This window comes from Tachyglossus aculeatus, chromosome 5 (genome assembly GCF_015852505.1).
Source record: "Tachyglossus aculeatus isolate mTacAcu1 chromosome 5, mTacAcu1.pri, whole genome shotgun sequence".
NCBI lineage: Eukaryota > Metazoa > Chordata > Mammalia > Monotremata > Tachyglossidae > Tachyglossus > Tachyglossus aculeatus.
In genome coordinates this window covers 10,145,702-10,158,757 of record NC_052070.1, presented here as the reverse complement: position 1 = coordinate 10,158,757, position 13,056 = coordinate 10,145,702, and the positions used below count along the sequence as shown (strand labels likewise).

Genomic DNA, 13,056 nt, shown 5'->3' with positions numbered 1-13,056 from the left:
GGGCCTGGAATAATAATAATAATAATAATAATGATAATAGCATTTATTAATCAATCAATCAATCGTATTTGTTGAGCGCTTACTGTGTACAGAGCACTGTACTAAGCGCTTGGGAAGTACAAGTTGGCAACAAATAGAGACGGTCCCTACCCAACAGTGGGCTCACAGTCTAGAAGCCTAGAAGCCACAGTCTATTAAGCGCTTACTGTGTGCAAAGTACTGTTCTAATAATAATAATAACGATGATGATGGCATTTATTAAGAGCTTACTACGTGCAAAGCACTGTTCTAAGCACTGGGGAGGTTGCAAGGCGATCAGATAGTCCCACGGGGGGCTCACAGTCTTCATCCCCCTTTTACAAATGAAGGAACTGAGGCACAGAGAAGTTAAGTGACTTGCCCAAAGTCACACAGCTAATTGGCGGAGCCGGGATTTGAACCCGTGACCTCTGACTCCAAAGCCCGTGCTCTTTCCGTTGAGCTACGCTGCTTCTCTGGAAGTCAGAAGGACCTGGGTTCTAATCCCGCTCTGCCACCTGTCTGCCGGGTGACCTTGGGCAAGTCACTGTGGTCTCCGGGCTTCAGTTCCCTCATCTGGAAAATGGGGATTGGGAGTGTGAGCCCCGTGTGGGCCCGGGACTGTATCCGACCCAGCTATCTCGTATTTGTTCATTAAATTGTATTTATTGAGCGCTTACAGTGCGGAGCACTGTACTGAGCGCTGAGGAAAGTACAATAAAACAATAATCAGTGACATTCCCTGCCCACAGTGCGTTTACAGTTTAGAGCAGGGGAGACAGACATCAATACAAATAAATAAAATTACAGATATGTATATAAGTGCTGTACTCCAGCGCTTAGAACAGTACCTGGCACTTAGTAAGCGCTTAACCAATACTATTATTGTTGTTATTACGATGTTATTACAATCCTGGGGATCCCAAGCTCGGGTCAATCAATCAATCAATCGATGGTATTTATTGAGCGCTTACTGTTTGCCGAGAATCGAGCCCAGACCCGGGATTCAGAAGGCCATGGGTTCTAATCCCAGCTCTTCCACATGTCTGCTGTGTGACCTTGGGCAAGTCGCTTCGCTTCTCTGGGCCTCAGTTCCCTCATCTGGAAAGTGGGGATTAAAAAAAAAAAGATGGTATTTGTTAAACACTTACTATGTGCCAAGCACTGTTCTAAGCCCTGGGGTAGATACGAGGCAATCAGGTTGTCCCACGTGGGGCTCACGGTCTTCACCCCCATTTTACAGGTGAGAGAACTGAGGCCCAGAGAAGTGAGGTGACTTGCCCAAGGTCACACAGCAGACAGGTGGCAGAGGCAGGATTAGAACCCATGACCTTCTGATTCCCAAGCCCGGGCTCTAGCCACTGGGCCATGCCGCTTCTCAGCAGGAGATTGAGAGTGTGAGACCTATGCGGAACAGGGATTGTGTTCAACTGGACTAATTTACTTCCCAAGCGCTTAGTCCAGTGCTCTGCACACAGTAAGCGCTCAATAAATACGATTGAATGAATGAATGAATGAATGAACTTGAGTCTACCCCAGCGCTTGGGACAGGGCTTGGTACATAGTAAGCGCTTAACAAGTACCCCAATTATTATTATTATTACTTAAGTGCTTGGGAGAGTCCATTGAAACAGAATTAGTAGACACAGTCCCTGCCCACAATGAGTTTACAGTCTAGAGAAGCAGCGTGGCTCAGTGGAAAGAGCCCGGGCTTTGGAGTCAGAGGTCACGGGTTCGAATCCCGGCTCCGCCAATTGTCAGCTGTGTGACTTTGGACAAGTCACTTCACTTCTCTGGGCCTCAGTTCCCTCATCTGTAAAATGGGGATGAAGACTGTGAGGCCCCCCATGGGACAACCTGATCACCTTGTAACCTCCCCAGCGCTTAGAACAGTGCTTTGCACATAGTAAGCGCTTAATAAATGCCATCATTATTATTATTAGAGGGGCCGGCTGACTGTAAGCCCATCGTGGGTGGGGAATATATTTGTTTATTGTTCTATTGAGAACAACAGAGAAGCAGTGTGGCTCAGTGGAAAGAGCCCGGGCTGCGGAGTCAGAGGTCATGGGTTCAAATCCCGGCTCCGCCAATTCATTCGTTCAATCGTATTTATTGAGCGCTTACTGTGTGCAGAGCACTGGACTTAGCTGTGTGACTTTGGGCAAGTCACTTCACTTCTCTGCGCCTCAGTTCCTTCATCTGTAAAATGGGGATTAAGACCGTGAGCCCCCCGTGGGACAACCTGATCACCTTGGAACCTCCCCAGCGCTTAGAACAGTGCTTGGCACAAAAGAAGTGCTTAACAAATACTATTATTATTATTATTATTGTTATTATTATTATTATTATTATCATTATTATTATTATGGAAGCTGGGGGGACACTGGTTAGACTCGGGCTCCACAATGAGCCGAGCCTCTCAGGAGTCTGGCTGCCCGCCGCGGTCCGGCCCAGCCCCGGACAGAAGCTGGGGAGACACTGGTCAGGTGTGGGTAGGGACCGTCTCTATCTGTTGCCGACTTGTACTTCCCAGGCGCTTAGTACAGTGCTCTGCACACAGTAAACGCTCCCGTGGCTCAGTGGAAAGAGCAGGGGCTGTGAAGTCATCATCATCAATCGTATTTATTGAGCGCTTACTGTGTGCAGAGCACTGTACTAAGCGCTTGGGAAGTCCAAATTGGCAACATATAGAGACAGTCCCTACCCAACAGTGGGCTCACAGTCTAAAAGGGGGAGACAGAGAACAAAACCAAACATACTAACAAAATAAAATAAATAGAATAGATATGTACAAGTAAAATAAATAAATAGAGTAATAAATATGTACAAACATATATACACATATACAGGTCTTCATCCCCATTTTACAAATGAAGGAACTGAGGCCGGGAGAAGCGAAGTGACTCGCCCAAAGTCACACAGCTAATTGGCGGAGCCGGGATTTGGGTCAAATCACTGGAACCCAGTCGTGGGTTCAAATCCCAGCTCCGCCAATTGTCCGCTGTGTGACTTTGGGCAAGTCACTTCACTTCTCTGGGCCTCATCTGTCAAATGGGGATGAAGACCGGGAGCCCCCCCCAGCGTGGGACAGCCTGATCACCTTGTAACCTCCCCAGCGCTTAGAACGGTGCTTTGCACGTAGTAAGCGCTTAATAAATGCCATCGTTATTATTATTATCCTCTCCCAAGCGCTTAGCGCCGTCCTCTGCGCCCAGTAGGCACTCAATAAATACGACTAACTGACCGGCCGACCTCCGGCTCGGCCTTCCCTCGCCCGCAGCCGAAAGGGAGATCGTGCGTGACATCAAGGAGAAGCTGTGCTACGTGGCCTTGGACTTCGAGAACGAGATGGCCACGGCGGCCTCCTCTTCCTCCCTGGAGAAGAGCTACGAGCTTCCGGACGGGCAAGTCATCACCATCGGCAACGAGCGCTTCCGCTGCCCCGAGACCCTCTTCCAACCATCCTTCATCGGTGAGCCCCCTGTCTCCGCATCCCGGCCCTCGGACCTTGGGGAAGCACCTGCGGGCAAGGAGTGGGCCAAGTGAGGAGGAAGACGAGGAAGCATTCATTCATTCATTCATTCAATCATATTTATTGAGCGCTTCCTGTGGGCAGAGCGCCGTACTAAGCGCTTGGGAAGTCCAAGTCGGCAACAGATAGAGACGGTCCCTCCCCAACAACTGGATCACAGCCTAGAAGGGGGCTGTGAGCCCACTGTTGGGTAGGGACTGTCTCTATATGTTGCCAATTTGTACTTCCCAAGCGCTTAGTACAGCGCTCTGCACACAGTAAGCGCTCAGTAAATACGATTGATGATGATGATGAAGGGGGAGACAGACAACAAAACGTGCGGACAGGCGTCGAGCCATCAGAACAAATAGAATTAAAGCTAAATTCATTCATTAATTCAGTCGTATTTATTGAATGCTTACTGTGTGCGGAGCACTGGACTAAGCGCTTGGGAACAACATATAAGACGGTCCCTACCCAACAACGGGCTCACGGTTTAGAAGGGGGAGACAGACGACAAAACATGTGGACAGGTGTCAAGCCATCAGAACAAATAGAATTAAAGCTAAATTCATTCATTAATTCAGTCGTATTTATTGAATGCTTACTGTGTGCGGAGCACTGGACTAAGCGCTTGGGAGCAACATATAGAGACGGTCCCTACCCAACAACGGGCTCACGGTTTAGAAGGGGGAGACAGACGACAAAACATGTGGACAGGCGTCAAGCCATCAGAACAAATAGAATTAAAGCTAAATTCATTCATTAATTCAGTAGTATTTATTGAATGCTTACTGTGTGCGGAGCACTGGACTAAGCGCTTGGGAGCAACATATAGAGACAGTCCCTACCCAACAATGGGCTCACGGTTTAGAAGGGGGAGACAGACAACAAAACATGTGGACAGGCGTCATCAGAATAAATAGAATTAAAGCTAAATTCATTCATTAATTCAGTCGTATTTATTGAATGCTTACTGTGTGCAGAGCACTGGACTAAGCGCTTGGGAACAACATATAGAGACGGTCCCTACCCAACAACGGGCTCACGGTTTAGAAGGGGGAGACAGACGACAAAACATGTGGACAGGCGTCAAGTCATCAGAATAAATAGAATTAAAGCTAAATTCATTCATTAATTCAATCGCATTTATTGAATGCTTACTGTGTGCGGAGCACTGGACTAAGTGCTTGGGAGCAACATATAGAGACGGTCCCTACCCAACAACGGGCTCACAGTTTAGAAGGGGGAGACAGACGACAAAACACGTGGACAGGCGTCAAGCCATCAGAACAAATAGAATTAAAGCTAAATTCATTCATTAATTCAATCATATTTGTTGAATGCTTACTGAGAGCACTGTACTAAGCGCTTGGGAACAACATATAGAGACAGTCCCTACCCAACAACGGGCTCACAGTTTAGAAGGGGGAGGCAGACGACAAAACATGTGGACAGGCGTCAAGTCATCAGAATAAATAGAATTAAAGCTAAATTCATTCATTAATTCAATCGCATTTATTGAATGCTTACTGTGTGCGGAGCACTGGACTAAGCGCTTGGGAGCAACATATAGAGACGGTCCCTACCCAACAACGGGCTCACAGTTTAGAAGGGGGAGACAGATGACAAAACATGTGGACAGGCGTCAAGTCATCAGAATAAATAGAATTAAAGCTAAATGCACACCATTAACAGTCTAGGAGGAGGAGAGCGTGGCTCAGGTGAAAAGAGCCCGGGCTTTGGAGCCAGAGGTCGTGGGTTCGAATCCCAGCCCCGCCGCTTGTCAGCTGTGTGACTTTGGACAAGTCACTTCACTTCTCTGGGCCTCAGTTCCCTCATCTGGAAAATGGGGATGAAGACTGGGAGCCCCCCGTGGGACAACCTCATCACCTCGTAACCTCCCCAGCGCTTAGAACGGTGCTTTGCACAGAGTAAGAGCTCAGTAAATAAAAATAATAATGTTGGCATTTGTTAAGCGCTTACTATGTGCCAAGCACTGTTCTAAGCGCTGGGGGGAACACAAGGGGATCAGGTTGTCCCACGGGGGGCTCACAGTCTTAATCCACATTTTACAGATGAGGGAACCGAGGCCCAGAGAAGTGAAGTGACTTGCCCAAGGTCACACAGCAGACATGTGGGGGAGGCATTTGTTTGTTAAAGTGGAAAGAGCCTGGGCTTTGGAGTCAGAGGTCATGGGTTCGAATCCCAGCTCTGCCACATGTCTGCTGTGTGACCTTGGGCAAGTCACTTAACTTCTCTGAGCCTCAGTTACCTCATCGGTAAAATGGGGATGAAGACTGTGAGCCCCCCGTGGGACAGCCTGATCACCTTGTATCCCCCTCAGCGCTTAGAACAGTGCTTTGCACATAGTAAGCGCTTAACAAATGCCATCATTATTATTAACAAACAAACAAACAGACAAGAGCCCGGGCCTGGAATTCAGAGGTTGCGGGTTCTAATCCCGGCTCCGCCGCTTGTCGGCTGGGTGACCTTGGGCAAGTCACTCCACTTCTCTGGGCCTCAGTGACCTCTTCTAGAATAATAATAATGATGGTACTTGTTCATTCATCGAAGCAGCGGGGCTCAGTAGAAAGAGCCCGGGCTTGGGAGTCAGAGGTCACGGGTTCTAATCCCGGCTCCACCATGTGTCTGCTGTGTGACCTTGGGCAAGTCACTTCACTTATCTGTGCCTCAGTGCCTCATCTGGAAAATGGGGATGAAGACTGTGAGCCCCACGTGGGACAATCCGATCACCTTGTATCCCCCCCAGCGCTTAGAACAGTGCTTTGCACAGAGTAAGCACTTAATAAATGCCATCATTATTCATCATCATCATCATCATCAATCATATTTATTGAGCGCTTACTGTGTGCAGAGCACTGTATTAAGCGCTTGGGAAGTACAAGTTGGCAACTGATAGAGACAGTCCCTACCCAACAGTGGGCTCACATTCAGTCATATTTGTTGAGTGCTTGCTGTGTGCAAAGCACTGAACTAAACGCTTGGAAGGTACAATTCAGCAATAAAGAGAGACAATCCCTGCCCACAGCGGGCTTACAGTCGTGAAGGAGGGAGACAGACATCAAAGCAAGTAAACAGGCATCAATGGCATCAATATAAATAAAGAGAATTATAGATATATACACATCAAAACAAGCAAACAGCGCTTAGAACAGTGCTTAGCAGATACCATCATCATTATTATTATTATTGAACAGGGATTAATGTAAATAAATAGAATTATAGATATGTACAGAGAGCTAGCTTGGCGGATGTGAGGAGGGAGGGCATTCCGGGCCAGGGGGAGGACGCGGGCCGGGGGTCGATAGCGGGACGGGTGAGAACGAGGTACGGTGAGGAGATTAGAGGTGGAGGAGCGGAGGGTGCGGGCTGGGCTGGAGAAGGAGAGAAGGGAGGTGAGGTAGGAGGGGGCGAGGTGATGGGCAGCCTTGAAGTCGAGGGTGAGGAGTTTCTGCCTGAAGCGCAGATTGATTGGTAGCCACTGGAGATTTTTGAGGAGGGGAGTAACATGCCCAGAGCGTTTCTGGACAAAGACAATCCGGGCAGCGGCGTGAAGTATGGATTGAAGTGGGGAGAGACACGAGGATGGGAGATCAGAGAGAAGGCTGATGCAGTAGTCCAGACGGGATAGGATGAGAGCTTGAACGAACAGGGTAGCGGTTTGGATGGAGAGGAAAGGGCGGATCTTGGCAATGTTGTGAAGGTGAGCTTACTATGTGCCAAGCACTGTTCTTAGCGCTGGGACAGATGAAGGTTGTCCCACGTGGGGCTCACGATCTTAATCCCCATTTTTCAGATGAGGTAACCGAGGCATAGAGAAGGGAAGCAGCCTGCCCAAGGCCACAGAGCGGACAAATGGCGGCACTGGGATTAGGACCCGTGTCCTCGGACTCCTAAGTCCGGGCATTGATTAATGGCTCGAAACCATTAAACCACCCTGCTTCACGCTGTATCCCCGATAGCCAAATGGGGATTAAAATCCTATCGATCAATCAATCAATCGTATTTATTGAGCACTTACTGTGTGCAGAGCACTGTACTAAGCGCTTGGGAAGTCCAAGTTGGCAACATATAGAGACAGTCCCTACCCAACAGTGGGCTTACAGTCTAAATCCTACTCCTCCTTACTTCGACTGTGAGCCCCAGGCGGATCCAACCTGATTAATTTGGATCTATCCCGGTACTTAGAACAGTGCTCGACACATAGTAAGTGCTTAATGAAGGCTATACATAATTTAGATTATTATAATTTATTTAATATACCTATTATATATTATATTCTATTACCTATTATACCTATTAAATTATATAATTTATATAATTTAGAGAAGCAGCATGGCTCAGTGGAAAGAGCACGGGCTTGGGAGTCAAAGGTCAAGGGTTCGAATCCCAGCTCCACCACTGGTCTGCTGTGTGACCTTGGACAAGCCACTTCGCTTCTCTGGCCCTCAGTTTCCTCCTCTGGAAAATGGGGATGAAGACTGTGAGCCCCACGTGGGACAACCTGATCACCTTGTATCCCCGCAGCGCTTAGAACAGCGCTTCGCACATAGTAAGCGCTTAACAAATGCCATCATTATTATTATTATTTAGATAATTATAATTTATTTAATATACCTATTATATTATATTACCTATTATACCTATTAAATTATATAATATAATTTATATAATTTAGAGAAGCAGCATGGCTCAGTGGAAAGAGCATGGGCTTGGGAGTCAAAGGTCAAGGGTTCGAATCCCAGCTCCGCCACTGGTCTGCTGTGTGACCTTGGGCAAGCCACTTCGCTTCTCTGGCCCTCAGTTCCCTCATCTGGAAAATGGGGATTAAGACTGGGAGCCCCACGTGGGACCACCTGATCACCTTGTATCCCCGCAGTGCTTAGAACAGCGCTTCGCACATCGTAAGCGCTTAACAAATGCCATCATTATGATTATTATTTAGATAATTATAATTTATTTTGTCAGCTGGGTGACTTTGGGCAAGTCACTTAACTTCTCTGGGCCTCAGTGACCTCATCTGTAAAATGGGGATTAAGACTGGGAGCCCCACGCGGGACAACCTGATCACCTTGTATCCCCGCAGCGCTTAGAACGGCGCTTCGCACATAGTAAGCGCTTAACAAATGCCATCATTATGATTATTATTTAGATAATTATAATTTATTTTGTCAGCTGGGTGACTTTGGGCAAGCCACTTCGCTTCTCTGGGCCTCAGTTCCCTCATCTGTAAAATGGGGATTAAGACTGGGAGCCCCACGCGGGACAACCCAATCACCTTGTATCCCCCCAGCGCTTAGAACGGTGCTTTGCACATAGTAAGCGCTAAACAAATGCCATCATCATTATTATTATTATATTACCTATTGTACCTATTAAATTATATAATATAATTTATATAATTTAGAGAAGCAGCATGGCTCAGTGGAAAGAGCACGGGCTTGGGAGTCAAAGGTCAAGGGTTCAAATCCCAGCTCCGCCACCGGTCTGCTGTGTGACCTTGGGCAAGCCACTTCACTGGCCCTCAGTTCCCTCATCTGGAAAATGGGGGTGAAGACTGTGAGCCCCACGTGGGACAACCTGATCACCTTGTATCCCCGCAGCGCTTAGTACAGCGCTTCGCATATAGTAAGCACTTAACAAATGCCATCATTATGATTATTATTTAGATAATTATAATTAATTTTGTCAGCTGGGTGACTTTGGGCAAGTCACTTAACTTCTCTGGGCCTCAGTGACCTCACCTGTAAAATGGGGATGAAGACTGGGAGCCCCACGCGGGACAACCCAATCACCTTGTATCCCCCCAGCGCTTAGAACGGTGCTTTGCACATAGTAAGCGCTTAACAAATGCCATCATCATTATTATTATTATTACCTATTAAATTATATAATATAATTTATATAATTTAGAGAAGCAGCATGGCTCAGTGGAAAGAGCACGGGCTTGGGAGTCAAAGGTCAAGGGTTTGAATCCCAGCTCCGCCACCGGTCTGCTGTGTGACCTTGGGCAAGCCACTTCACTGGCCCTCAGTTCCCTCATCTGGAAAATGGGGGTGAAGACTGTGAGCCCCACGTGGGACAACCTGATCACCTCGTATCCCCGCAGCGCTTAGAACAGCGCTTCACACATAGTAAGCGCTTAACAAATGCCATCATTATGATTATATGTAGGTATTAAAAAAAGGGCCGAGGGCAGGGCGCCTAGGGGGGAGCCTGGGGAGGGCCGGGGGAGGCGTGACTTGGGACGTGCTCCCCGGCAGGCATGGAGTCGGCGGGGATCCACGAGACCACCTACAATTCCATCATGAAGTGCGACATCGACATCCGCAAGGATCTGTACGCCAACAACGTCCTCTCGGGCGGCACCACCATGTACCCGGGCATCGCCGACCGCATGCAGAAGGAGATCACCGCCCTGGCCCCCAGCACCATGAAGATCAAGGTCAGACCCCGCGGCCCCCCGCGGACCACCAGGGAGGGAGGGAAGTGGACAGGACGCCTCCAGCCTGAGCGCGGCCTGCGCCTCTCGCCTCGCAGATGGGGCCCGTGGCGGCCATCCCTCCGGTGAATCCGTTCAGTCGTATTTCGTTCATTCGTTTATTGAGCGCTTAATGTGGGCAGAGCACTGGACTGAGCGCTTGGGAAGTCCGAGTCGGCAACATCTAGAGACGGTCCCTGCCCGACGGCGGGCTCACGGTCGAGAAGGTACTGAGTGCTTGCTGTTCTTTTAGACTGTGAGCCCACTGTTGGGTAGGGACTGTCTCTATATGTTGCCAATTTGTACTTCCCAAGCGCTTAGTACAGTGCTCTGCACATAGTAAGCGCTCAAGAAATACGATTGATGATGATGATGATGATATGATTATTATTAGGGTATTTAGAAGCAGCAGGGTAGAGTGGATAGAGCAGCATTACTGTTCATCATCATCATCATCAATCGTATTTATTGAGCACTTACTATGTGCAGAGCACTGTACTAAGTGCTTGGGAAGTACAAATTGGCAACATATAGAGACAGTCCCTACCCAACAGTGGGCTCACAGTCTAAAAGGGGGAGACAGAGAACAAAACCAAACATACTAACAAAATAAAATAAATAGAATAGATATGTACAAGTAAAATAAATAAATAAATAAATAAATAGAGTAATAAATATGTACAAACATATATACATATATACAGTTAATACAGTTAATATTGCATACAGTTAATACGCAATATTAACTGCAGTCTCTCAAGCCTGCAGAACAGTGCTATGTTCCGTAAATATTACTGGTCATGATAAACAAGCTGCTTTAACTTCAATAGTTTCAAAGAGAAGTTCAAAGCTGGGTTTAATTTTATTTCAAATTATGACTGAAAACTACTTCAGTGAACCTTTCTTTCTTGGTCAGGTTTATTGACAGTAATTTCATTCAGGGAGAATGTGGAAAACACTGCCGTGTGGAGGATTGTTCTTATATGATTATTATTAGGGTGTTTAGAAGCAGCGGGGTAGAGTGGATAGAGCAGCAGCGTGGCTCAGTGGAAAGAGCCCGGGCTTGGGAAGGCAGAGGTCATGGGTTCAAATCCCAGCTCCACCCCTTGCCAGCTTTGGCAGGTCACTTAACTTCTCTGAGCCTCAGTTCCCTCATCTGTAAAATGGGGATTAAGACTGTGAGCCCCCCGTGGGACAACTTGATCACCTTGTATCCTCCCCAGTGCTTTGCACATAGTAAGTGCTTAACAAATACCATCATTATTATTATTAGAGCAGAGGCTTGGGAGTCAAAAGGTCATTCATTCAGTCATATTTATTTAGCGCTTACTGTGTGCAGAGCACTGTACTAAGCGCTTGGGAAGTACAAGTTGGCAACATATAGAGACGGTCCCTACCCAACAGTGGGCTCACAGTCTCGAAGATGGGTTCTCAACCCGGCTCTGCCGCTTGTCCGCTGTGTGACCTTGGGCTAGTCACTTCACTTCTCTGCGCCTCAATTACCTCTTCTTTAAAATGGGGATTGAGACTGTGAGCCCCATGTGGGACAGGCACTGTGTCCAACCCGATTTGCTTGTATGTACCTCAGCGCTTAGTAATAATAATAATAATAATGGCATTTATTAAGCACTTACTATGTGCAAAGCACTGTTCTAAGCGCTGGGGAGGTTACAAGGTGATCAGGTTGTCCCACGGGGAGTCAATCCCCATTTTACAGATGAGGGAACTGAGGCACAGAAAAGTGAAGTGACTTGACAAGTGGCGGAGCCAGGATTTGAACCCACGACCTCTGACTCCAAAGCCCGTGCTCTTTCCACTGAGCCATGCTTCTTCTGTCCCTGACATACAGTAAGCGCTTAACAAATACCATAATTAGTATTTCTATTATTTGTTAAGCGCTTTCTGTGTGTCAAACACCGTTCTAAGCGCTGAGGTAGATACAGATTGATCGGGTCGGTCACAGACCCCGTCCCACGAGGCGTTCACAGTTTGAGTTGAATCTCCGTTTCACAAAACTGAGGAAGTGAAATGACTTATAATAATAATAATGATGGCATTTATTAAGCGTTTACTATGTGCAAAGCACTGTTCTAAGCGCTGGGGAGGTTACAAGGTGATCAGGTTGTCCCCCGGGAGGCTCGCAGTCTTAATCCCCATTTTACAGATGAGGGAACTGAGGCCTAGGGAAGTGAAGTGACTTGCCCAGAGTCACACAGCTGACAATTGGCAGAGCGGGGATTTGAACCCATGACCTCTGACTCCAAAGCCCGGGCTCTTCCCACTGAGCCACGCTGACTTGCCCAAGGTCCCACAGCAGGCAAGTGGTACAACCGGGATCAGAACCCGGATCCTCCGACTCCCAAGCCCACGCTCTTTAGTAATAATGATGATGACATTTATTAAGCTCTTACTATGTGCAAAGCACTGTTCTAAGCGCTGGGGGGGATACAAGGTGATCAGGTTGTCCCACGGGGGGCTCACAATCTTAATCCCCATTTTACAGATGAGGGAACTGAGGCACAGAGAAGTGAAGTGACTTGCCCAAGGTCACACAGCCGATAAGTGGCGGAGCCAGGATTCGAACCCATGACCTCTGACTCCCAAGCCCGTGCTCTTTCCACTGAGCCACCCTGCTTCCCACTCTTCCCACTCTTTCCGCTTGGCCAGGCTGCTCCTGTAGGTCTTTCCCCAAAGCACTGGCCGAAAGGGATCTCATTTCATCTTCACGTCGTCTCTGGGAGAATGGGACGGGCGGGTACTGTTATTCCCATTTTACAGATGGAGAAACGGAGGCACAGAGATCAATCAATCAATCAATCGTATTTATTGAGTGCTTACTGTGTGCAGAGCACTGGACTAAGCGCTTGGGAAGTACAAGTTGGCAACATATAGAGACAGTCCCTACCCAACAGTGGGCTCACAGTCTAGAAGGGGGAGACAGAGAACAAAACCAAACATACTAACAAAATAAAATAAATAGAATAGATAGGTACAAGTAAAATAAATGAATAAATAAATAGAG

At 47.6% G+C, this 13,056-nt stretch overlaps 1 protein-coding gene across 1 annotated transcript in view; it reads left to right on the top strand.

Annotated features, from left to right (window-relative positions):
• Positions 1 to 13,056, top strand: part of ACTG2 (actin gamma 2, smooth muscle) — a 66,763-nt gene that overhangs the window by 44,321 nt on the left and 9,386 nt on the right. Inside the window, exons 7-8 of the mRNA XM_038746369.1 lie at positions 3,299 to 3,490; positions 9,817 to 9,998. Of these exons, the coding sequence (XP_038602297.1) occupies positions 3,299 to 3,490; positions 9,817 to 9,998 (374 nt within the window). The remainder of the gene's footprint in view (positions 1 to 3,298; positions 3,491 to 9,816; positions 9,999 to 13,056) is intronic.